General features: G+C 40.9%; 1 protein-coding gene across 1 annotated transcript in view; it reads right to left on the bottom strand.

Moving 5' to 3' along the window:
• Window positions 1-645: 645 nt before the first annotated feature.
• Window positions 646-26,025, bottom strand: part of LOC311042678 (leucine zipper protein 2-like) — a gene marked incomplete at both ends in the record, with an annotated part of 240,311 nt that continues 214,931 nt past the window's right edge. The window contains 3 exons of the mRNA XM_084053573.1: window positions 646-762; window positions 17,403-17,573; window positions 19,012-19,086. Coding sequence (XP_083909699.1) covers window positions 646-762; window positions 17,403-17,573; window positions 19,012-19,086 — 363 coding nt within the window. The remainder of the gene's footprint in view (window positions 763-17,402; window positions 17,574-19,011; window positions 19,087-26,025) is intronic.

Here is a 26,025-nt window from a genome sequence, read left to right as displayed (position 1 = left end):
TTGTAGTTTTTCCTACACTGGAACATAATCAGATGCACTGTTGCTCAGCCAAAGCTCTTTGTGACAATGTGAGAAGAGAAATAATAATGATGATGCTTCTCATGGAACGGCATCACGAGCAGAGAGCTCCTCACAACACATTGATTGCCAAGATCGCATTGATGCGTTCTTTCATTTTTTTCCACAAGGGGCGACCTAACACAGCTTTGGAATGATCGATCGTCACTCAGAAAAGTAGAATGTGGATGTGACGTCGTTCCAAAAAAACAGTAAGCCATCCGCTTCCTGTTTGGGATTTTCAGAAAAATAGCTGTAACTCCGTTTTTTTTGCATTGAAAACCACTCATTTTCAGCGGGCCGAAGCCCCAAAATGGCGGATCGCGGTTGGAACGTTGTCAACTATTTTGTTTGTGTTTTTGGGACACAATGTCGGTTCCACAGCGTTTCAAATATCATCGGATTGAGGTAATTATACGCTGGCAAGGGGATAGAAAACTATGTTTAATATCTTGGCAATCAATGTGTTAAACATGTCTTCCTTTATCAAACCAACAGTGATTGCTGACAAAGGTTTTAAAGGGGGAATCAATGAGCATACGACGCCTGACGCCTGCAGTCTCAGGGTCACTAAAAGACTTTTACAGTTTAATTACTTACTGAATCCATCTGGCACTTCTGGGTTCCTTCGTTCTCTCTCCTCGTTACCCCCGGGTTCACAGGCAATTTACTGGATGTGACAATTCGCTGAGCTTTAGAGATATCCTGTGGAAAAAAGAGAGAAACAAATTGTTTTGATGATGACTGATGAGTAGAACAGCAGAGACAGCTGTCACTCACAGGTTCACAATTAGTTAACCACTTGCACCCTAGCATCCGTAATCTGGGGGCCGAAGATAGCCGATGGACAATCTCGTGACAAGTTGTGGGCTTGTAGAGCGCCTATTTTCACAGAAAAAAGTTGGTCTAGAGGGAAAAAAGAGCAGACCAAATTTATATTTATTTAGCTCATACATTTGTGGTGATTAACCAAATGTTATAAGATCACAATATGTATTTGAAAAGCAACGTATACTGATTGTGTGGAAACTGTAAAGCCGAGTTTATACTCTGTACTATGATGGCGTTGCTTGCCGACAAGATCAGATGTACACGCTCAACAATGCATGGCAGCTTGTAGATCAGTTCTATTTGACAAGCGACACCGTCATGCGACAGAGTAAAAACTGATTGATTGTCTTGACATCTTTTTTGACAAAATGCATATGCATAATACTTGTATATTATCTCTCAAAAGGATAAAACACACAAAAAGAAAACTTCTTTCCATTGTGGTTCTTTGTGTCCACGTGTTTGGGGAAGGGTGGGGAGGGTGTAGCTGAGATAATTATTATAGAAAAATCTAATCAATGATAAATACATTCATATAATTTCCAATGTAAAAGAGTGTAGAAGCAAAGTAAGGACGGGTGCGTAGGTGGAGTAGCAGATGTGTAGAATAATATAGAATGAATAGCAATAGAAAGACTAAAATAACAACAATTAAGCTTAACTAAGAGAGTACAGTTGTAAGTGCACACTCTGCTCATTACAGGGGGGTGGACCAAATTATACATCATTTAAAAAAAAATATATATATATATAGTGAGTGGTAACATTTTGCTCTATAATGGATAAATCAAGGTCTCAGAGAGATGGGTGCGTAGGCAGGGATCAGACGTATATAATAAAATGACCCTCACACACTGTGTAGACGTACACTTTGACAATAATAATAATGCCTGAATAAAGTTGTCCTTATTGTGCAAGTGAAGACGGTGTGGGAGGGTCATTTTTATTGACAGTAAAGTTAAGCTTTATCGCAAATTGAAAGTTGAACAAAAAATGACTTTTACTTTTACAGTTACAGTATACCACTCAAATGAATAGCTCATTGTAAATATAACAATTGATTAGAACACTACAGCATGTGGATTGCCCCTCCCATCTTGTTTAAACATTGAGTGAAAGTAGCCGATCTACAAGCTCACAAGCATTGTGTTAACTTGTTAATGGAGTAGTTCACCTAAAAAAAAATACTTATTTTCTATCAATTACACAGCCCATGAAGCCTTGAATTCATGGAGATGTTTCAGTTTTTGTTGCATTCCTAAGCCAACAATTTGACAATCTCGGAACCCAGAGACACACTGAAAAGGAAAAACAGCGACCTCTGCTGTTCTTCCTGCTGAGTGTGACTCTGGGACAATGGCGACGCAGTACATGTGCGCAAGGAAACGGGGTTTAAGTCTGCCTTCACCGCTCCACTTCCGGTGGTGAGCTTGCGTTTTCATTCCGACTAGATAACATTTCTACACGGAACACTGACACCACTTCTCCCAGAGAACATGGATGGTTTTGGTTATAAGCCCACTTGTTTCTATGATGAAAGAGTAAGTTCAAATGTGAATATCCTTCCGCGGTTGTCTGCTCCGCGGACGCTATTGTTAAATTAGTTTCGGTTTAAGTTTCGAGTCGGGAAGGATGACGGACACGTGAATCCCACCCACTACATTTGATTGGATAAAGCGCGGCCTCTGAAGCCACGCCCACTCCCATACAGTGTGTACACGTTCTGACGAACCTTCAAGACAGATTCCAACGCAGTGCAGAATCTGTTCTTGAGAGATTAACAATTTGATGACCGGCGGAGTCTCCGGTAGAGTCTCCCACTGACCAACGACCCGGTCAGTGACGGAAATAACTTTACGTCATCAAGTGGCCGGAACCAACGACTTGAACCGGTGTTGTGCATCTCCAAAATGATTCCCCTAGTTTAAAACTTGTTTAGTTTGGTATAATCATTTTGTTTCTTTTTTTCTGTATTTTTACAATAATCGTTTGGTATGTCCATATTTTATCCTAACTCGTAGCGAGACTAAACTAATTGATTCGCATTATGTGGGGAACAAAAACAATGCGACACCAACCAGAACCAACCACAGGAACCACAATTATTTGTTTCTAAACCTGATCACACGGCTAGTTTTAAAATAAATACCAGGCTTTGCTCCGAAGTGGAAAGTCTGGTGACGCGGGGTAATGCCTACCCCTGCCCTATAGGGTCATAATGTATTTCCCCTGTGCTGTGCTGTGCTGTGCTGTGCTGTACTGTGCTGTGCTGTGCTGTGCTGTGCTGTACTGTACTGTACTGTACTGTGCTGTGCTGTGCTGTACTGTACTGTACTGTACTGTACTGTACTGTACTGTACTGTACTGTGCTGTGCTGTGCTGTGCTGTATTGTACTGTACTGTACTGTGTCTTGCCCTCTGACTGTCCTCCTCCACTCATTACTATGGGTGATTGAGTGGCTGACTACCAGATGGTCTGAGTTGTGTCTGAGTGTCTCCCTCCTCCAGACCAGCCTCCAACCACACCACTCCTCTGTGTTTCAGTTGTTTGCCACTTGTATAAAGAATTACCATGGTTAACATGGTTTAATGCATATTGGTTCCCCTCTCCCAGGGGTCCATGGGGGGTTCCAGAGGGTCCCCAGCAAAAGTAGTTAATATAGCATCACAATCATTTTAACCACTTTATCCATTTATACGTCTGGATTCACCCATTCATATATATACCACATTTGTGCTGCCCAGTAATAAAAACGAATGTTTGGAACCCCCAGTCCATCATGATCCTTGTGTCTTTGCAGCGTACTTATTTTCATTCTCGCCCTTTTTCCCTGCCAAAGGAATCATGTAAATATTTCATCCAAATCAGTAAAGAAGCCGTTTGGGGATTGAATTCGGCAACATCTGTACTGTAGAGGGTACGACAACCCACTGAGCCATAGTCGGCTATTAGACCTCCGTCTAAAACCGGGTTATAATTGGTCTAACAGTGAAAGTTTTTTAGCGGTCTAGGCTTAGCCTATACGTTGATTAGCAGTTTTTTAAGCGTCTGTATATAGACATCTATATTATAGACCAATTATAACCCTGTTTTAGCCTAGCCCGTATTTTAGACGTCTAATAGCCCGAAAAATGCTCAGTGGGAACCTAGGCAGAATATTCATTTTAAGCACGCTTATCCTACCCAGCCATGACACAGGTAGAGTTCCCCATCTGTGCAGGTCTTCCTTGATGCGCAGCGTGATTAGGTCTAAGGTTTAGCTTAATCCGTATTTTGAGAGAGGGACCAATTCTTATTCTAAGACCAGAGAAGAGGGAAACCACCAGGTGTGTCAGAGCCCGCCATATCCCCAACAGGCATGGTCTCAGTTTGTGTTAGGTTCACCGTAAAGCCTGATACATGTCCAAATTGCTGCAGAAAAGGTAAGCGTATAAGACTCTCTTTTGATTAGGAATTTATAGCCAAGGGCCCACCCTGAGGTAATTTACCAATGTTTCTCAATTCTAATATAAATCACTATATTTTGGGTTTTAAACAGATGTTTGGGGACTGGGAAGAAGGGAGTGCATTATTACACCTGGTGAACCCTAGGTTGGGTCGTAACACTGTTGCACCTCCCAGCCCACAGCTATGTGTATGTACAGTGAAGTAGGCTACAGTTACAGTGTGGGACTTGGTATGAGACGATGCATGGCTGCAGTGAGGATTTCTATCTGATAACTAGTAAACTGCAACAGTACACAGCTGACCACTAAGGCACTGCAGCCCACACTATAATCTATCAAACCCCTCAGGACACCAAACAAAGTCAGGCCATTTATTGATTTCATGCACTCCCCATCTGTCTGCCAGTCACACTGAAATGATATTTCTTCCCACGTGACAGTTATTTCGGTGCTACATGCTCAGAATCTCTGCAACACAAAGTTACGTCCAAGAACACTGGCACTGGTACTGTATGTTTACACCATAAAGGGAGTATTGTTTGATGTGTTTTGATGTTTGATGATTTGTTTTTGTTTCTTTAACATTGAGTGCCAGGTACTATGCATCCAAATCATCCTCAGAGTGGCAGCGTGTTTACCGTGTTTTGACAATCTTTGGACAGCCGCAGAAGCCACGACGTGCATAACAAAAAGTGTCCACTAGCCACTGGAAGAAAAACATTTCTATAATGTTGGCTGGTTTTCACCAACAAAAAAAAAGAAAGGAGCTAGAAGTGTTTTTCTCAAGATCCTATCATTGTACAACAATAATGAGAGCAAATTGGAATCTGAACACTATAAAATTTAAGCTGATTGGATATTGATTAGAGGAAATTTGACCCCTGCACCAAGTACAAATTTAAATGTAAATCTACAAGCTCACAATGCTTCGCATGTAAAATAGGGCTTAAAGGGATATTTCACTTTCAAAAAAACTTTGGGTCATTTTGTCAGGGTTAAGTGTTGAACGAGGACCCAAATGCAGACACTGAAGGCGGCAGGTCAAATCCAGCAATTTATTCATAAACTCAAAAACGAGGCAGGCAAATAACACTGAACACACATGGTAGACATATGAGGAACTAACAAAGAACACACTGAAACACAGGGTTTAAATAGACTCAGGGATAACATGACACAGGTGAACTCAACTGACAATCAACACTGGGATAGGCTCGAGGACTAAGAGGACACAGGTGGAAACACAGACAAATCACAAGACAGGTTAGACAAGGCAGGTACAGTACTACAGGGGCGGACAGGAAACAATAGAACAAAACTACAAAATAAGAACCAGAAACACTTCAAAACAAGACACAGAAATGCATATCCTGACACATTTTATCATCTACTCAGGCGTTTGTGAACGCCCCAGACCATTTTTAAGTTTCTTCATTCAGTATTTAGATATTTGATATTCATTTTATCAGGCCCCCCTTCCTATACAAACCATTATAACTTCAAACTCCATTTTTAACATAGAAGTTAGATTAATCAAAAACACCCGTCCTTGGTTCTGGTGACTCACCCTGCCCTCCTAATACGCGAGGGGGCAGTGTTTCTTCGATAACCTTTTTCATTTATTTTTAATATATTTTTTGGAAAATAAAAAAAATGAATACAATAAAAAAATAAAATGAAAAAAGTAATCGAAAAAAAAAACGGCCGCCTCGCGTATTAGGATGTCAGGGTGAGTCACCAGAACCAAGGACGGGTGTTTTTGATGAATCTAACATGTTAACAATGGAGTTTGAAGTTATAATGGGTTTGTATAGGAAGGGGGCGTGTCTGATCAAATGAATATTAAATATCTAAATACTGAATGAAGCAACTTAAAAACGGTCTGGGGGGCTCACGAAAGCCTGAGTAGACGATAAAATGACAAAACGTTTTTTTGAATGTGAAATATCCCTTTAAGTGGTTGATTCATAATGCATTTTTGTACTAAGTTTGTAAGTGCGGCAGCGGCAGTGGAGTCAAAAGCACAATATTTTTCTTTGAAATGTAGTGGAGTGAAAGTCATACCCTTAAAAAAGGTTTAAAGTACAGATACTGAAAATGTACTAATGTACTTAGTTACTGTCCACCACTGACCTTAACATCTTCCACATCTTCTAAGTTTATGATTTAGTGTAAAGTGAAATGGGAATGATGTATTGTTAATTATAGCTCATCTGCATTGCACCTGAAGACCTATAGCTGCTGATTTAATCACAACATGTCATTGTGATTCATGGAGAAATTATGATCTTCAGAAAACACTGTAATACAGTAGGCCTACATCGCCATATAGCATTTCTATTCTAGGCATGTTCAGCAAAAGCAGGCGGACATTCAATCTACAAGCTCACATCAGATTGAGCTTATACTGTATGCTATAGAGCCCTGTTGTACTCCGGTCAACTAATTATACAGGATGTAAGAGGTAAACAAAACAAAACAACTAAATCTCAAGGTTTTGAAAGAGATTTTGCAATCAATGTTTGGCAGGTAAATAAAAAAGTAATAAAATACATGGACCAGATAAATGCTGTGTGTAGATCAGTGTTGAGCAGTAGCTTGTTAATAAGTAATGTATGAATGTAATATTGCTTTCACTAATAATAATAGTAGTGTAAAGGATTATAATTGGCAACATTATATTCCAGTTACTAATCCATGTAACTGCACAACTTTTTTTTTGGTCCCTTTGTCACACACACGCACACGCACACACACACACACACACACACACACACACACACACACACACACACACACACACACACACACACACGCATGCGTGACTCCTCCTGTGAGGTTAATGTTCCAATAAAGTGGATTCAGTTCTGAAAGGAGCTGCTAAACAGATTGGATTGTACACAACCTTTTCAGAAGGGGGGGGGGGGGGTTTCCAATGTTTTCAATATTTTTCAAAAATAGCAGATCTACAAGCTCATAGCTCTATGAGCTTGTATATCTGCTACTTTTGAATAGCCAAAAAAAATCTAAAATGACACACAGATGCGTTCCCGGTCTTAAAGGGTTAAAGAAGTGATAAGTAAAGACTAACGTATTACATCTGGGCTCTGTGGGTGCAGGGAGTGTGGAAAATGTCCAGAGCTCTAAAAAGGTCCCAAAAAAACGTCACTTCCATCCACTCCTGTATTAGGATTTGTAGAAAAAGCACTTTTTTTTGTGTGAAAACGAGCCATTTTCAAAGGGCGATAGCAACAAAATGGCCTATCGCGGTAAAACATTTTTTGTTCCAGTGGATAGACGAGACCCCTCCCCCACCCCCCAGACATTACATCCGCGTGCACGTCGTGGCTTAATTCTGCAGCTCTCCAAAGATCGTCAAAACAAGGTAAAAAGCACTGGCATGCAGCGGATGAATTCATTAAATAATACCTGGCAGTGAAAGTGTTAACATCAGATTCTGTAAAAGGTACCTCATGGTTTGTCTATTGAGAGATGAGCAGAACGTCCATAATAAAATGTCCTGAATGTGTTGTTCCTCTGCCATTACAGCCTTCACAAGAACCCCAGGACAGTTTTTCTTTAACTGGGTCAAAAGCGGCCTCTTGAGAAAGCAAGGGAAGATGGTTGAATATGAACAGAGCACATCTTAACCGTCAATGTCACCCTGCATTTTTATTCCGTCAGCCGGAAAAACATCTTTTTTTATGAAGGTTCAATGGAATTGGTTTTACTCAGTGGAGGTAAAGTAGCCTCTTTCTGGACCAAGACACCATGAATTATTTCTTTAACGTTTGACGGTATCCATCAGAGCACAGTGCATCTGCAGAGGCAGGGATGCGTTTGAAAATGTCTTCCCTGTCAGTCTCCCTGAGGTCTGCTCTCTGGCTGTCACAGAGACAGTACAGTGGACACATTAAAACAGATGACTAGCATTAGCGTCGTACAGATTTACTGTTTCCCTGTGGGAGAACGCTTGTGGTTTGCCACAAAGACTGTAAAAAACACACCCAGTGTGAAGAGAGTGGTGCCTTTGAAAGTGTAACTGGTTGCATCCGCAACAATCAGCAACAATATGTTGTCACGTGCAGTGTTGGGATAGTTACTAAAACATAGTAATATGTTACTTATTACATATTACTTGTTTAAAAAGTAATGTAGTTACTTTACTTATTACCCCCTGCCAAAAGTACCTAGTTACTTATTACTTTAGTTACTTTTTTTTTTCTCACCCCCAGTAATTTGCATCCTTTCTCCCCAAAAGTCTGACTTTGCATTTTCAACATTAGCAGTTGTTTTTTTTTCTCTTTTCTGCAGCCTACATTGTAAAATCCTCATTGTACACTCATTTGAATTATATTAACACTAAGACTTTTACAGTGTATTAATTCATAACTTACAGACTAAATGAAAACCATTTGACGACTATGAATTGAATACTAAGGACCTCAATGGAAACAAGTATTTTAAATGTATTTAATGTATTTTTTGCCTAATAAAATATTCAAATTCAAACACCTGGGCTCAAACAGATAATGACTCATCATGAGACACAATCTGCGTCAGACAGAAAACAGACGTCAAACAGTCAGTGACCTATAGTATATATATATATTGAAAATAGCCGACCTACAAGCTTACGGCGCATCTTCATCGGTTAACAAGTCGCTTATAATAAGCAGACATGGCAACACTGTTTGTTCCGGTTTAAGGGCGGCCCGCCCTTCCGCAGCTGATAATAATTCACACAGACAAGTGCGCAACGTTTCCGTATCCGCTCTAGACCGGATCAGCAAGCAGCCTGCATAGCAACTCGATCCCAACCAGTCTATCATTATATCAATGGACCAAAAACAACACAGGATCAAATAAACACACTCAAACCCAGAGTACCACCGAGGCTCGTGAAAAAAAGTAATAAGTTACTTTTTGAAAAAAAGTAAAGGTAATATTATTACTCAAAACGTGAAAGTAATTAGTTACGTTACTAGTTACTGGGAAAAGGTAATAATATTACTTTAAGTTACATATTACTTTAGTTACTTCCCAACACTGGTCACGTGACACGTGACAACATATTGTCACGTGCCTTGTCACATGCCTATTTTTCAGCAATTTCAAAATCCGCCATCTTTCTATATCGCGTCATATCGCCTCATATCCTAAGCAACCGGAGATTAATGCCCCTCCTAGAACATACCCTACTTTATCATCAATTTTAAAATAAATGGGACCATAAGTGGCAATTGTTTGTTTTTCGCGTCGGAAAGCTGCATCGGGATAAGGACCATAAGGTGGTTCAGTTTCTGACACACTGCAGTGTTTTTTACACCCCATCGACCCTGCATGGTTTCTATTGGCTGCTCTGTGCCCAGATCCTGTCTAGAGCCGGGTGCCGATTTTATTGGCAGCAAATGGACAGGTGAGGTATCGGGAGCGTTTTTATTGGAAACAAATCGAGGGGGGGGAGGGGGGGGGGGGGTACGTTTTACCAAAAGTAAAACGTACTCATTATGCAGAATGTCCCATTTCACAAGTTTCACAGATCTAAAAGCTCACAATGCGTCGCAGTGAGCTTGTAGATTGGCTATTTTCAAATGGCCGAAATGTATATAGGGCTGAAGTGGTTAATGTATGTTTTGTAATAATAATCAAAATCTACAAAGTAACTAGTAACTCAAGTTTTCAAATAATTGTAGTGGAGTAAAAGTACAATATTTGTCTCTGAGATGTAGTGGAGTAGAAGTAAAAGTACTGAAAATTGGAAATACTCCAGTAAAGAAAAATACAGTACTTGAATAAATGTACTTTACACCACTGCAAAAAGCCCACCCAGCACTTGAGGCCAGACCAGGTCTGCAGAAGACACATGATAATGTGAATTCACGCCACCGGGATGGTTTACCAGGTGTGCAATAGCCACACACACACACAAAAGAAAAAAAGCAAGAAAGAAAAAAGCAAGAATAGCTAAATTACAAGCTTGCAGCACGACATGTGTATCGCCTATACATTAAAAATAAAGGCACAGCAAGTGATTTTCTTTTGTTAAAGTTAACAGGGGTCACAGCTGATTCTGAAAATAAAATGCACATTTCTTGCTAGAAATCAAAATGCATTTTAATGCTGAAACAATGGAATAAAAAGAATGTCAGCCTCCCCCCCCCCCCCCGCGGAAATAATCTTGACAGTCTCTTGACAGGTAATCTGTCTGATAAGAGGCAGATTGGGACCAATTTGTTTTTCCCCAGTTGCAAATAATAGCTGTCGGGCAGAAGCCATGTATCTGCATATTTCATATTTTTACATATCTTTTAACAAATCTAACCTTAATAAAAATAGTGTCAGTACATCTGTCAAGATAGCAGGAAGACGCCAGCTGAATAGATGATTTTATGTTTCATAATTCAAGCTGCCGTTCTTGTAGCTGTCAGGTAGAGAAACCTTGTTAGCTCCATATTTCAATAGTTGTATCTCAAGTTTCAATCATCCAATGTTGTATTGGTTTTATAAATGAATGTCCAATTTCATACTAGTGGTATGACGGTGTTGAGTATAAGAAGCAAAAATAGCCAATCTACAAGCTTTTAGGTTGGCAAGTTCTTCTGTCCAGAACCTATTTTTGTTGTTATGTTACTTTTCTTATTTTTTCCTTCAAAAATAGCAGATCTGTAAGCTTAAGTATTTCAAGTACTTCAATAAGTACTTCAGATTATTTGATTCATCAAAAAAGTAATCAATTGTATAATCACCAAGAACATAATTGATAGTCTACTTCTATCTGGCAGGATCACTCTACAACCCCACACACACATGCATCTTTCAACAAGGCAGGGTGTGTGTGTGTGTGTGTGTGTGTGTGTGCGTGCGTGCGTGCGTGCGTGCGTGTGTGTGTGTACATACAGGGAGAGCGATGGCATGTAGCAGAGCTTAAATCCTATTATGTTAACTCTATCTATGAGCATGAAGTGTAAAAGCTCTCAGTGAGCAAACACTCTGGCACTTTGAATCCACTTTGGATTTCAAACACATGAATCCCATGTTAGTGTAAATGTGTTCATGAAGCTCAAATGTTTTCTTTATCCTCCAGCCAGTGGATAAAAAGCTCTCTCCAAAACGTACTTTTCACACACACGTGTCACATTATAAGAAGTGTGTGTGTGTGTGTGAGTGTGAGTGTGAGTGTGAGTGTGAGTGTGAGTGTGTGTGTGTGTGTGTGTGTGTGTGTGTGTGTGTGTGTGTGTGTGTGTGTGTGTGTGTGGCACTGATGTAGTGCGGTGCTGCTACACTGACACAATGACAGCACTGATCTTCAGTATACAAGAATAAAATCTGCTCACCAGTTTTTCGGCTCCCATATGCTATTTTACCTGGTAACGTTTCGAGCCGCCAGGCTTTCCCTCAGACCTTCCTCAGATCCAGCCTATAGTAAATCTGGTATGTGCCTGTCTCTTAGCGGTTTATTAGCATACCTTGATCTCCAACGATAATGACCCCATGAGTCATGATAAACCAGGCAGTCCCCATGAATATGACGTCAAGTCAAACTAAACAGTTCTAAACTTCTATCATTAGTAGTTTGGGACATATCCAACAAAAACTGATTTCATTATGTTATAATAATAACCTCATGATAACCTGTGCAGACTCCATGAATTTGAATATGTCAAACAAAACGTTTATACTTCTATCATTTGTAGATCAGGAAATATACAACAAAAACAGATTTCATTCTGTTTTGCCTGTGCAGAACATAATAAGCAGGGTCCTCGGTGCTGTTAACGAGGTACGGTGCTTACTGCCCGCCAACAAAGAGCCAAGAGGGTGACAGTGAGCGTCTCTGTGAGCGGTTTGAGACCCAGCGTCTTGATACTTTTATGGACAGTAAGTGCTATTGAGGGCTGGGTCTTTTTCTGTCTTTAAATTGGATCATCTTTGGCAGCGATATAAACGGCACGATGTGCCAACTCACACCGACGGTGTGGACAGATGGAGCTCCACACTCAGCTCTACAATGAGAGGTCCTCTTGGATTCATCAACCAGACTGTCAGAGAGTTCTGGGGCTACGGGGAGAATAGCACTGCTAGCAACTGCACAGGAATGGACTGGCGCTATTTGTATGCTAATGAAGTGTGAAGTAATAACTTGATTAGCATAAAAATGTCTCCTCGTTCCTACCTGGTGGTTTTCTTTTCTTGTCTTTTGGTTTGTGAGATGGTTTCCTTTCTGCCCACGTCCTTGTTGCTGATTTATTGGGCTTTACAGTAATGGAAAGAGGAGCAAGGAATTCCAATATAAAAGAGTGATGGTGCTCCACTGCTCCGGATGTAAAGTGTCCATTACAGTACACTGCTTTGTACGGTGATGCTACACTAGTGACAGCTGTGGATTAGAGTGGTTCAGTGACACATTTCTGTACGAAGCAGGAAGTTAGCACCTTCCTACCACACAGTATTTTTCGGGACGCATTCTGTTTCAACGTCTAGGCTAAGCCTAGACGTTGAAACACTGTCATTTCAACGGATATATACAGACGGTCTATGTATAGAAGCTTAAAAGACAGCTAATCAACGAACTTTCACTGTTAGACCAGTTATAATACGGTTTTAGACGGACTAATAGCCGATTATGGCTCACTGGTCTGCTAGTCAGGATTTTGGATCATTGACGGAAATAAGCTCTGTGGCAAATAAAGGTTCATGATACATGCAAGTTTTGCAAGTTAACCCATTGAGACCTGTAACGCATCTGTGTCACTTTAGATTTCTTTGGCTATTCAAGAATAACAGATATACAAGCTCAAAGCGCGGCACAGAGTGCCGCACTACGAGCTTGTATATCTGCTATTTTTGCCTCAGGTCTTAATGGGTTAACACATTAGACTGCCAATATTGCGTAATTTCAAATCCAACGCTTCACTGCCAAAGACACAATATTGCGACCATTAAAAAAATATATATATCATGTTTTTAGTGATTACGCTAGAGGGCGCTCTTTGCCAACCTATGAATGATGCCTTGACTGCCAGAGCAGGATAGAACCGGAAAAGACGTCATCCACAAAAAAAAATCATCCCGTCCACTCCAATGTTATGCGATTTAGAAAAAAACACATCTAGCTCGGATTTCTTCTCCCAGACTGCGTTTTTTTGGCGAAAACGAGCCAATATCAACTGCCAATAACAACAGAACGGATGATCGCGGTTACAATGTTTTTTGTTCCAGTGGAAAGAAGAGTCTCTCCATGTCGAGACATTGTTTGTTTACATCCGGGTTGAAAAAAAAAGATTGCTGGATCTTCAAAAAGACTCAAAATAAGGTAGCCGTGGCGGAATAATTCATTAATTAATGCCTGGCAATGAAACTGTTAACACATAACAAGTGATCAGCCTGTGGTGTGGGTGATGGCGGATTTAGGCAGTCACATCTGGCCCGAGTCCAAACTAATTGGGCTCAGAGCTGGCTGAGACTTCAACCCTGTTGTGCATCAATCTAATCGATGCACACAGGATAGATCAGTCGTCCCCGCACCCACTTGGGAGTCCTCTGTCATAACAGCTTGTACAAAGCACCTTCTTGCCACTCTCTACAATTAAATGCATTTGAAACATCCACTTGACTGTGTCCCTGTGTTTGAGGAACACAGCCACAGAGGTGGCTGGTAGCATCAGCCTCGCTACACACCCCTTGCTATGATTTTTTAAGCTATACATGCAATCGCTGTAAGTAAAAAGTGTTGAATGATGGACTACACCGCATGGTTGCATGGCTTGAACGTCACCAGCACAAATGCCTGTGAGTTCGGCGTGATGATGCATAATGCATTTAAGCCTATTAGCACTTGAAACACGAAAAAGCTTTCAAAATTGGGGTATTCGGGGTGGGGTATTTACTGTATGTATTTTATTTTATGTTGCAGAACAAAACGTGAAAATCCCTCAATCCTGTGTTAACCACAGTCCTTATTTCAGGCATTTAACCAAAAACCCATTCAAACAACCCACAGACTTTGAGAGACAATCCTTTCCCCGATTTTGGGGCCACAGACTTTGCCACGCTTTGGTGGCGTTATGTCAGTGGACGGCAGTAACAGGCCTAATTTACGCTCCGTCGTACAACGGCATCGACCATAAATAGCCGATCTATGAGCTCATCGATCTATAGGGGCGGCCATACAGCTGAATGGTTGAAGAGCCACTCAACCATCAACTGCCCTCCGAGGCGCTTCCCCTGTAGTGGTTTCTGCTCCTGTTACTAAGGATGGGTTATCGACTCTAAATAGCCAATCTATAAGCTCAGTGGTCGACCGTAAACAGCCGATCTATAATCTCTCAACGAGCCGTGGATGTGGCACATTGTGAGCTTGAAGATGACCGTATATTTATTTGTTATATATTTTGTATGAGAACAGAAGAGTACAATTCTTTTGTTCTGGTTTCCACAGACATTGTAACAGCATTAATAATAATAATGATAAAAATACCGACTTTCTCCATTTTTATACTTTAAAAGATATATATAAATCAGTGCTATTGAACACCCTTTACATCTGTTTGTGGGTTTTACAAATATTGAACCAATGAAAAGTATTAAGAAGTGTTTCCGACTAAACTGCATTGGATCCTCAAACTGTCGTACAAACCACCTGACTCCAACTTAGATTTGTTTTTCATCTGACTTTGTCGTTCTAATCAAAGATGGACAAAACAACAACATCTCCACATCAAAGTTCAAAAAGCTCCTAACTCCACTTGAGCTGTATTTGGGTAAAGTGATGATAATATAAGGACACATTCAAGTATCTGACAATGTATAAAATGAAAATCACCATACCAACTTTGATGTTTTAAAAACATTCTGGGGAGAGATATACAGTACAAAATGACGAGGGTAAGATGTTTCCAGCAATTGTTTAGTTTTTCCCTGGTTTGTTCATTCACAAACGTGATCGTCACCGTGCCATTGGGGGACGGTTGTAACAGCGGCGGATACGGTCGGTAATGTTTACGGTGGCACTGGAGCGTGCTCAGAACAGAGTTGTAAGGGAAAAAAAGCCCTTTGTTCTGGCGTGTCGAAGCTCTGAGGCATTCAAGCAAGTTTCTGACTGAATCAAGGAGAGAAAAGCCTCTTAGAGACAAAACCGTGCAACGGGTTCAGTTGATAAGACGCTGCAGTGCTGGGGCTGACTTGATGATTTAAACCATTAAGACCGGGAACGTATCTGCGTCATTTTCAGATTTCTTTGGCTATCAAAAAACAGAAGATCTACATGCTCATAGCACGGCACCGAGTGCCGCGCTCTGCTATTTTTGAAAAATCGTGAAAATGTGTGCAAATCTTTGAATATACTGTATATATTTTTAAAGCAAACATTTTCAACTCAAATCTTTGCTTCTGGGGGTCCCTGGAACAACTTATTTTGAGATGGGGGTCCGCGGCCAAATACATTTTGGGGGTGCTTGACATGAAAAAAGTTTGAGGACCACTGATAATATAGCAACATGATGTTTTTTAAAAAACTGTTAGGATTTAGAAGACATTTGTAGAATCCCCAGAAGCAAAGATTTGAGTAAAAATGTTTGCTTAAAGATAATGTATATATTCAAAGATTCTAAGAATTTTCAAGATAGATTAAAAAACAAAAATAGCAGATCTGCAAGCTCATAGCGCGGCACCGAGTGCTGTGTTATGAGCTTATAGATCTTGTAGACCTGTTTGAATAGCCAAAGAAATCTAAAATGTGTTCCCGGTCTTATTGGATTAAACGTGACTGCTGTTCTGAAATCAAAACCAACACAGTCTCTGAATAGTGCTGCTTGGCAGGGCACAGAGAGCCATTGATGATATACTGTACACTATATTCGAGAAACAAATGTAATAGTAGGTATATATTCAGCACATTCCAATTCCATTTGGAAAGTCTGTCGGGTTCTGTGAAATGGCTGTGGAAAAGCTACCTATAAATGCATAGAATCTCTGTGTGCATGCGTGTACGCGTGCAAACAGCATACAGTAATCCTATTTCCATTCTTTGTTTTCACCTTTGTTTTGCCCATAAAAAAGGATTAATCTGTGGGTGTTCTGCGAGGCCCTCGGTGACATTGACTTTGAGCGGTTCCAAACAAAGTGTGTGTCTCACCTTTAATTTAATAGAGAAAAAAGTCCTAGACTATACAGAAACTCCATTATACTTGGAAATAAATGGGGTCTTACTTCCACAGCTATAGAGCTGAGAGAAAGAATGACATAAATTAGTATGACTGCTACTTGGTTTCAACATGTTATTATTCGGAACACTTTCTGAGATTGTGTTTGCCTGACTATGTTCTTCGTTAGTCATTTTGACCCGGACCGTTTCCGTGTGCAGAGGTACATCAGAGTGACAAACGGCCTCTTCAATGGGAGCTGATAATTGTCTAAAACGTTAAGTGATATTGCATAGAGACAGTGTGTTCATGAATATGATGGGAGCACTGAAGTGTGCTGGGTTGAATGGATATCTAGGCATGTCATTATAGGCAAGAATAAATCTCTCTCTCTCTCTCTCTCTCTCTCTCTCTCTCTCTCTCTCTCTCTCTCTCTCTCTCTCTCTGATATATACACATTCAACACTGTTCCAACATTCCTTATTCTCACACGTTGTCTCACACGACTTGAGTGGTTATCCACTTCAACCGTAGTTGATTGGGGTCCTCCAGGGGTATGTACTTGGTCCCCTCCTTTTTCTCTCTACACTAGGGGCCCTATTTTCGCCGGTGCCTCACCCATTATCCCTAAACTTCTTTGCCATGTTTTACTATTTTTAAAAAGATGATCAAATAGTTCAAATAGCCGATCTACATTGACACGTTGTGAGCTTGTAGATTGGCGATTTGAACTATTTGAAAATGTTTTTAAAAATAGTAAAAAATGGCAAAGAAGTTTAGGGATAATGGGTAAGGCCCTGGCGAACATAGGGCCCAACATCTCTTTGCCGAAAATAGCAGATCTACAAGCTTGTAGATGTGTTATTTTCAGATACACAATGTTCGCCTATATGCCCAGAATAGGCAATTACGTGCATCAAGTACCTTGGCGTGAGGCTGCTGGAAGGTGACTCTGGAGCTGTTGAGTAGAGATGGGTATCTCAGCAGGTGAGGCGAGGTGAACAAGGGGAACCTGTGAGCTCCGCTGGGCTGGTTGTGTAGCACGGCTGAGAAGCAGATATGAACCGTGTCCTTCAATGCTTTCATTTGAGACTCCTGTGACATAAAACAAGATTATACACGAGAGGATTATTCTTCTTTTTATATGTGTCCTTCCTGTCCGTCCGTCCGTCCATCCATCCATCAACTGTGGGGGAGTTAAACCTCATTTATACTCCACAGTACAACATTGTTGCCTGCCTAAAAGAACGAGTAGGGCTGGGTAATATGCAGTATTGATATAATATTGATATTGTGATGTGACACTATATATGTTCTGGGATTTGGGGATATCCTACTACTGTGATTGGGCATAAGTGTTATAATCACTTAAACCGTATTGTCTACTTTTATTAAAGTATAATGCATCATACGGTCAAACCCCAACCAAATAAGAACGTATTTTTGTCTTCGGTCAGGTCAAAATAAACAAACAAAATAACAAATATTTTCAGATTTCAATGAATAATCATTTAAAAGCTTACATTCTGTATTGTGATATTGAAAAGCGCTGAAAAATGGCCGCAGGCCCCCATGCATTACGTGGTCACATATTGTTTTATTACCGCAACCTGTCAGCAACAAGTTTGGCTGCTGATAAATCTGCTCTACGGGACAACACACACACACACGCACCACCAGATGGCAATTAATGAATGGAGAAAGAGATAGCACAAACTCTCTCAACTGTGTCTGTTGGCAGAAACAAAATCTAAGAGACAAATTATGTCAAAGCACGAGGTTGATACGTCGTAAAATCTTCATTCCATATGGGGCGGCCATAGCTGAGTGGTTAGTGAGCCCGCCTAGAGAGCCAGAGGCCTTGGTTGCCCTAGGTTCGATTCCAGGCCAGGTCAGCATATGTGTCGATGAAATGAAATTCGTCCCTGAGCAAGACTCTTAACCCCTAATTGCTCACAGGTTCTCATTAAACAAGACCGCAAGGACTTTCATGAACGACCTGTTAAAAGGAATTATCCTTATCCAGCATGTGCTGTACAGTGGGCGGGGTCTAACGCAGTGGTTCTCAAACCTTTTCATGTCAAGGACCCCCAAAATGATATGTATCTGGTCGCGGACCCCCATCTCAAAATATTTTGTTCCAAGGACGCCCCAGAAGCAAAGATTTGCTGGTAACCCCCCCCCCCATTGGCAGGGCGTATAAAACTGTTTCGTCCTCGCCAAACTTTCCTTGATTCGGGAAGCCCTGCCCAAGCCGAAAAAAAGTTTTGTAGTATGCTGCAGCCTCATCACCTTGCTCTTATTTATTAATAATAAACCTCTCTCTTCACAAAGTCTCTGTCTATTCCTACATATCCATCATCAAAATGAATCAGATGTTTGACCTCCCGTATTCATGCATTTATTCAAACAGATCAGATATCAGCCAGACGCTTTAAATCCTCCGAGCTGCGAAACAAAACTAACTAATAGTTCAGGAGAGAATGTCAAACAGCGAACATAAAAAGCAGATTATTATTTGAGTTGTATCCACCTTGTCGAGAGCCGTCTTCTCCAGCTCCTCCTTTGCGATGGTTAGCTTGTGCTCCAGGTCCATTAGCTGCTGGCCCTGAAGTAAGACATAGACGTTAGAAACAATTGAGTCCTCTTGTACTTGTACTGTACTGTGCAAACACAGCATTTCTCCATCCCTGCTCTCCTCTCACCCACAGTTATTAATAATGAAATATCTCTGTAGCACAAAGGACTGAGATTCACCCTTATCTTATACTGCTGCTCATCACTTTTTGCCTGACTTTTTCTAAGTCTCTGTGAGAGCAGCAACACACTTCTTCAGGACAAACTTCAGTTGAACTAACTCGTGCACTCGAGCAGGTTGGTGCATTGCATTGTTTATTCAGCCATTAGAGAGAGAGCGTGTGTGTGTGTGTGTGTGTGTGTGTGTGTGAGAGAGAGAGAGAGAGAGAGAGAGTGAATGGGTGAATGTAATGCACATTGTAAAAAGCAATTTGAATAAAGGTCATAAGCCTAATACTGTATTAAGGCACCAGTTAACATAGATGATGGGTTCATGTGTAGGTCTTAACACATAGGTCTCACACAAGGGAGGCGATTTTTTTCCCGGCGCATTTTCGGGGTCGTTTATTTGCATCGCCTCCAATGTGTAATGACCTTTACAGTTAACTTACATCTAACTAACGGGGGCAATGCAGTCGGCGCACAGTGTATTATCATTCCAGTTCCACTGTAGGGACAAATCTATTACCAGGGCCTAATATGATTTTAGGATTTAAAATGATTTAGTGAAATTTCATTTAACATGTCATAGAGATACAGGTGAAATAGTAGCCAAAGGGCAATTAAAGGATTTGCTAGGGTTTCATTCAGAGCCACCTTGAAAACCATTCACGGCCCAACTCTCAGTAACAGGGACAAACACATTACATTAATTACTTGGATTAGTTGAACTTCCTGAACATAATCAAGCTGACTAAGAAGAAGTGGAATTGAGATTAATAGAACTATTAATTATTCAATCCAACAATGTTCTGAACAATACATTGAAAAAAGATTTTCGGTCAGTGAACTGACTAGTTCTAATACGATACACTGTGAACTCTTCAGTGATAGTTGATCCAATTATAGGCTACCCTAGCGCATCTGATATCCTGTCTAGAGGGGTGGGTTCAAAATCTCCTGAGAGAGAATCCGCCGGATCCCATTGGTTCACCGATCTGTGCTCCCGCCCCCGCGCCCCTCCTCCTCCACAATGTGCAGCATTTAGAGCCCTGACGTCACAACATTTGGAGCGACGCCCACTGCATTCTGGTTGGTTGGGGAAATCACCCACTTCCTATCCCAGGATCATCAACAGGCTGGTCCAGGCTCTTATTTTTGCACAAAAAAAAACACGAAGGAAAATAAAAGCCTGGAGATCGAGGATAATCCAATCATAACTCTGACAATGTACAAATGTAACCAAATTGACCCATGTGGTTACATTTGTAAACAACCGAAGGTATGTGTTCCCAACGACATCATCCTACTACGCACGCACGCACGCACGCACTGTATGTATGTATGTACATACAGTGCGTGTATGTATGTATGTACATACAGTGCGTGTATGTACGTGTGTGTATGTATGTATGTATGTAGATAGGACTGTGTGTGTGTCTGTGTGTGAGTGTGAGTGTGAGTGTGAGTGTGAGTGTGAGTATGAGTGTGTGTGTGTGTGTGTGTGTGTGTGTGTGTGTGTGTGTGTGTGTGTGTGTGTGTGTGCGTGCGTGCGTGCGTGCATGCGTGTGTCTGTGTGTCTGTGTGCGTGTGTGATACAAAGTCATTTTTGACCCGATCACTGGCATTAGCATGCATTAATATAATAACCTAACTGTGAATGAGCATGTGAATATTAAGTTGATCTGTCAAGATACTGTATCACAGATATCTGTTGGACGTGAAACATTAAGATACAGTGATTCTGACCACATGTAACGGCCATGCACTGCGTTTAGACATCTCTCGTTTCAATGTTTTGGTGAGCAGAGAACCTTTTCCCCCCATGTCTCCTGACATCATTATCACAATAATTATCACATTAATGTTGCTCCCATAGATCTCAAGCTTGTGAGCTTTCACTTCATGCACGAGGACACGCTGGAAAAGTGTTCTGTGCGTCCTCTGATCTCCGCCATATGATTACACCTCACGCCGGGTGCAGCTAGTTATTAAAGGCCGATACTCTGATTGGTTTAAGTCATATAAATGGTAAATGGTGCATTTATATAGCGCTTTTATCCAAAGCGCTTTACGTAGATTGTGCATTACATTCACCCATTCACACACACATTCACACACCGATGGCGGAAGAAACCATGCAAGGCACCAACCTGCTCATCGGGAGCAATTAGGGGTTCAGCGTCTTGCTCAAGGACACTTCCACACTAACTCTGGGGGAGCCCGGGATCGAACTCTACCTGGCCACTCTACCCCTGAGCCACTGCCGCCCCGGTATATAATGCCCAAAACAGACGCTTGACTATTTCAGGGCGTGTTGCGGCAGGCGCTAACAAATCCACCAACATAATGCGTCCTGTAGATAGTAAAACTGCCATTGAAACACACCCAACACGCAAGTTAACACATTCCCTGCCATTGACGGAGATCTCCGTCATGATCAATCGTCAAAATAGGGCCCTGAGGATTTTACCATATAGCCTACTGAGACATGTTGCTAGTTTAGTCTGTTTTCTTTTGGCAAGTGACACTGTTGTATTACAGTAGTATAGGCATAGCACTCATAACTGGCGAGCACAATCTATGCAACACTGGCCTTAGTGATGACCTCGGCCTACCCCTCAACTGTACCCCGAGTTGAAATAAAGGTTATGATGGTGACCTGCGGTTGTGAATGTTTACAGAACATGTTTTATGAAGTGATACACAATACTGGCCTCCATCCATAAACACCCACGGCCAAACATCCCGGAGCAAACAATGCTGATGAGAATTTGATCATTTTGAATTCAATGCCACATTTTTATTGCAATGTCTTCGGGCAGAGGTACGGTTATAGTATCTTGACCTTGATTCCTACTGGGATTATTCCTCGCAGCCAAGTGTTAATTGCAGTGGTGAACACACCCCTCGGGGTGTACTTGATTACTGTATTACTGTATTACGCATTAGGTATTTAAGTTTTCACTCTGTGGTTAACAGTCAAGGACGGGGCAACAGTTTTCCAGGAAAGAGAAGCATCAGATCGTTCTCCCGTAAGGCCCCTTTTTCCATTACAGGGAATTTGAGCCGTATCTCAGAAAGCCTTTCGTAGCTGTCAGACTGAAGCTCGAGAGGGAATCCAAGGGAATTAAATTTGAGGAGTTCTTTAATCATGAGCACAAAGGCTCGTACATAGTGTCTCTGTAGCAAATGGCAACTGAGAGACAGTAAGTATTCATTGCTCTCTGACCTGAATTACTTTCAGGGAGATAAGGACTATAAGGATACAGACAGGTCAACAAAAGGCTGTTCCCTGTGTGTGCATATGGCTGTGTAATTTGAAAAAGATAGAGGGGTGTTTAATTTACATATTTCAAAGACATGGCTGCTATATCATTAGGAACTGGCACTTAGTAATTGGCATCAGAGTCTCTTTGCCATGAACTTACATTTGGCTGAAAGAATAAATTATTAATGTTTCAGCCGTGGGATAACAGTTGAATCATCAGCAATAAAAGCAGCTGTGAAAGCTTTTGATGTTTGGAGTAGATATCAAGTAGGGAAAATAGCAGTGAGTGTTGTTACTGGTGTTAGTCTAACAGAAGGATTTAGATACTTAGTTAATAATGTGTTCCGGGTGTTTTTGATTGAGGAGGGTGAACTTTCATGGAAAAAAACTGAGTGGCCATAAAAGCTTTCTCAGTTTGTCTTCTAAGACCTGAAGAACGTGTGTGTGTGTGTGTGTGTGTGTGTGTGTGTGTGTGTGTGTGTGTGTGTGTGTGTGTGTGTGTGTGTGTGTGTGTGTGTGTGTGTGTGTTTGTAACGTTGTTATTTGAATTTTCATTTATCCAGGGTCATCTTTTTCAGCAACACGCGTTTGTGCGTCACGAACGAGCGTTTGTGCGTGTGTATTCTCCCGTTACACACAGCATCATCACAAGGTCATTGTGTTGAGTGAACCGCCACGTTGGTACTGACTGACCTTAGACTGATCCTTGCTATCTATGAGTTCCCTGAAACACCGGGGTCCCTCAGGGGTCTATACCCGGCCTCTTCCCGTTTCCCCTCTAAACCAAATCTCTTTGCCGAAAATAACTCATCTACAAGCTCAGTGTACAGATAGAGCGCCTGGCTTTTACTGGCGGTGGGCTTGTCTGTCTGTCTGTCTGTCTGTCTGTCTGTCTGTCGTCTGTCTATCAGTAGTACATTTACTCAAGTACTGTACTTAAGTACAATGTTGAGGTATTTTACTTTAGTGGAGTATTTCCAATTTTCAGTACTTTTACTTCTACTCCACTACATCTGAGAGGCAAATGTTGTACTTTTACTCCACTACAATTATTTGAAAACGTTAGTTACTAGTAGATTTTGATTAGTATTCCAATCATACAGTAACCATTTCAGCCCTATATACATTTCGGCCATTTGAAAATAGCTATTTTAAAACTCGTGAAATGGGACATTCTGCATAATAAGTACTTTTACTTTTGGTACTTTAAGTCCATTTTGATACCAAAACTTCTGTACTTTTACTCAAGTACATTTTGAATTCCGGACTTTTACTTGTATTTCTACATTGCAGTATTGATACTTATACTTAAGTAAAACATTTAAGTATGTTTTCCACCACTGCTGTCTATTCACGCGAGGAGCGCAGTGAGCTCGCTGCAGATCAAAGCTGGTACAGAGGCGAGGTGTCGTTCTGCGCCTGAACAGACCTGAAATAGGTGAGAACTCATGGGGGGGAGACAGGCGTGCAATGTCATTTGGTGTCAGATGGGAAGAATCGGTGCTACGGGTGAATTGTGAAGTGTCACCACCGCAGGCTGTTGGTTTGAAAGTGTGAAATGGGCCCTCCTGTCTCTGAATGCAGTCACTGCCAAATGTCTCACAGGAGAATTCTGACACACAAACATTTCTCCAAAGTTTGTATTGTTGTGACTGATCTTGCCAATGAGTAACGTCCTTCTCCCAGTGTTCAGGTGTGCTGGGACTGTGTGGGTTTGAGTCGTGAGAGACTGAGGCACAGCCTTTATCTCATGCTTGCTGCTTTTACCTACTGTAGCAAAACTACATCTTTTTCTTAATAACTTCTGCTGAAAACCTTTGGCATTGATATTGCTCGGGTTTATTCTAAAGTCGGTATCTGTGATAGTGGTTTAGTTGTAGCATCCTGTGTAGATTAAATTTACAGAAATGTCATATTTCCAGCGTTATTTCTATAACGGTATTTAGGGCAAAACTTGTCAAAAATGCAAAAGAATGCACTGTGAAGTACAGTATAACATTATCAAATATATGGCCTGTGTTTGGCATAGTACTTTATACATGATTTATTTTGGTTATTGATACTGGTCATATCTGCTGCACTGTGCAATTGTTGTTTACTTAAACAGAAATGTGATTTGTATACCAATGTCCAATGCCAACAATGCAATAATCACAATTGTTTCCATGACAACTCTTTCACTGCCAAGGACGACTTTTCTCTAACATTTGAGTGACCATTTCATCCCCAGATGCACACAGATCCGGGAGATCACGTGATCCCAAGATTTACTGCTCCATTGACCTGTTTAACATCTTTGGGAAATGGTATGGATCTCACCTCCTGTGTATTTTGGAAGAGTCGTCCTATTTTCAACGGCCTACAACAAGCGGGCGGGCGAAGGCGATGGCATTTCTTCCCGCGGAAGCACAAGTGATCAACACCCCGTGATTACCAACTATCAGGGGATTGATCATACTGGAGATAAATATTCTGTGACTACTTCAAAAGGTAATAAAAATGTAAAAATCGCTGGCAATGGGTACACGCAGCCAGAAACAAGTCTGGCAGTGAAAGAGTTGTTAAAGGTCAACTGAAATGACATGGTGGCGACAGCCATATACATTTGAGAAGTGTCACAGTCAGGTGTCTGAACTCTGAATGACTCCTGCAAGGCTGATGGTATCGTCATCATTATCTTCAATGACTCTATAACTGCTCTCTCTCTCCTCCACTGGTCATTTCATCACTGCCTTCTGGGCAATGAAGCGTCTTTTCCTTTTTCTGAGGACCTGACTTAATGGAACCATCAGTGGTGGAAAGTAACTAAATACATTTACTCAAGTACTGTACTTACTGTAAGTACAATTTTGAGTAACTTTTAATTTATTAGAGTATTTCCAATTTTCTGTACTTTTACTTCTACTCCACTACATCTCAGAGGCAAATATTGTACGTTTACTCCATTAGAATTATTTGAAAACTTTAGTAACTTATATTTATAACAAAACCTACATTACCCACTTCAGCCCTATACATTTTGGCCATTTGAAATAGCCGATCTACAAGCTTGTAGATCTGCTGTTTTCGAAAGATTTTTATTCATTTGAAAACTTGTGTAAAAACAGCAGTACTTCCAGTTATTTGTCTTTTGTTCTTTCTTTTAAAAATGTTCTTCTTTCTTACCCCCTTTTTTTTTTTTTTTTTTACAATCAAAGCCTGGATTTAGTGATGAAGGATTTACAGCCTGTGACACCAGAAGTCAAGGCATCAATCAATCATCCACAGACCATGAATAGAATAATAAATGAATACCCTGGAACAATATATTCAGCCATTGCACAAGCAGCATATAAAGCCAGATGAGGAATGAGCCATTTTTTATTCATTTCTGTCACCTTTTGAGAAAGCTTTATAAATGATGGGTCTGAGAGGATCAAATGGTACATTTATTAAATGACAGTCAGTTACTGCATGGTATTGTGGCAGAATGTCAACTGACATTTGTCAACCTCAGCAATGCAAACAACAGCCTGAAGGTCAGCCTCTGTACTGGTAAAA

Source organism: Gymnoscopelus microlampas (genome assembly GCF_963454915.1).
Source record: "Gymnoscopelus microlampas genome assembly, chromosome: 1".
In the NCBI taxonomy this organism is placed as follows: Eukaryota; Metazoa; Chordata; class Actinopteri; order Myctophiformes; family Myctophidae; genus Gymnoscopelus; species Gymnoscopelus microlampas.
Note: the sequence above shows the minus strand (reverse complement) of the source record. Positions and strands in the feature narration are given on the sequence as shown.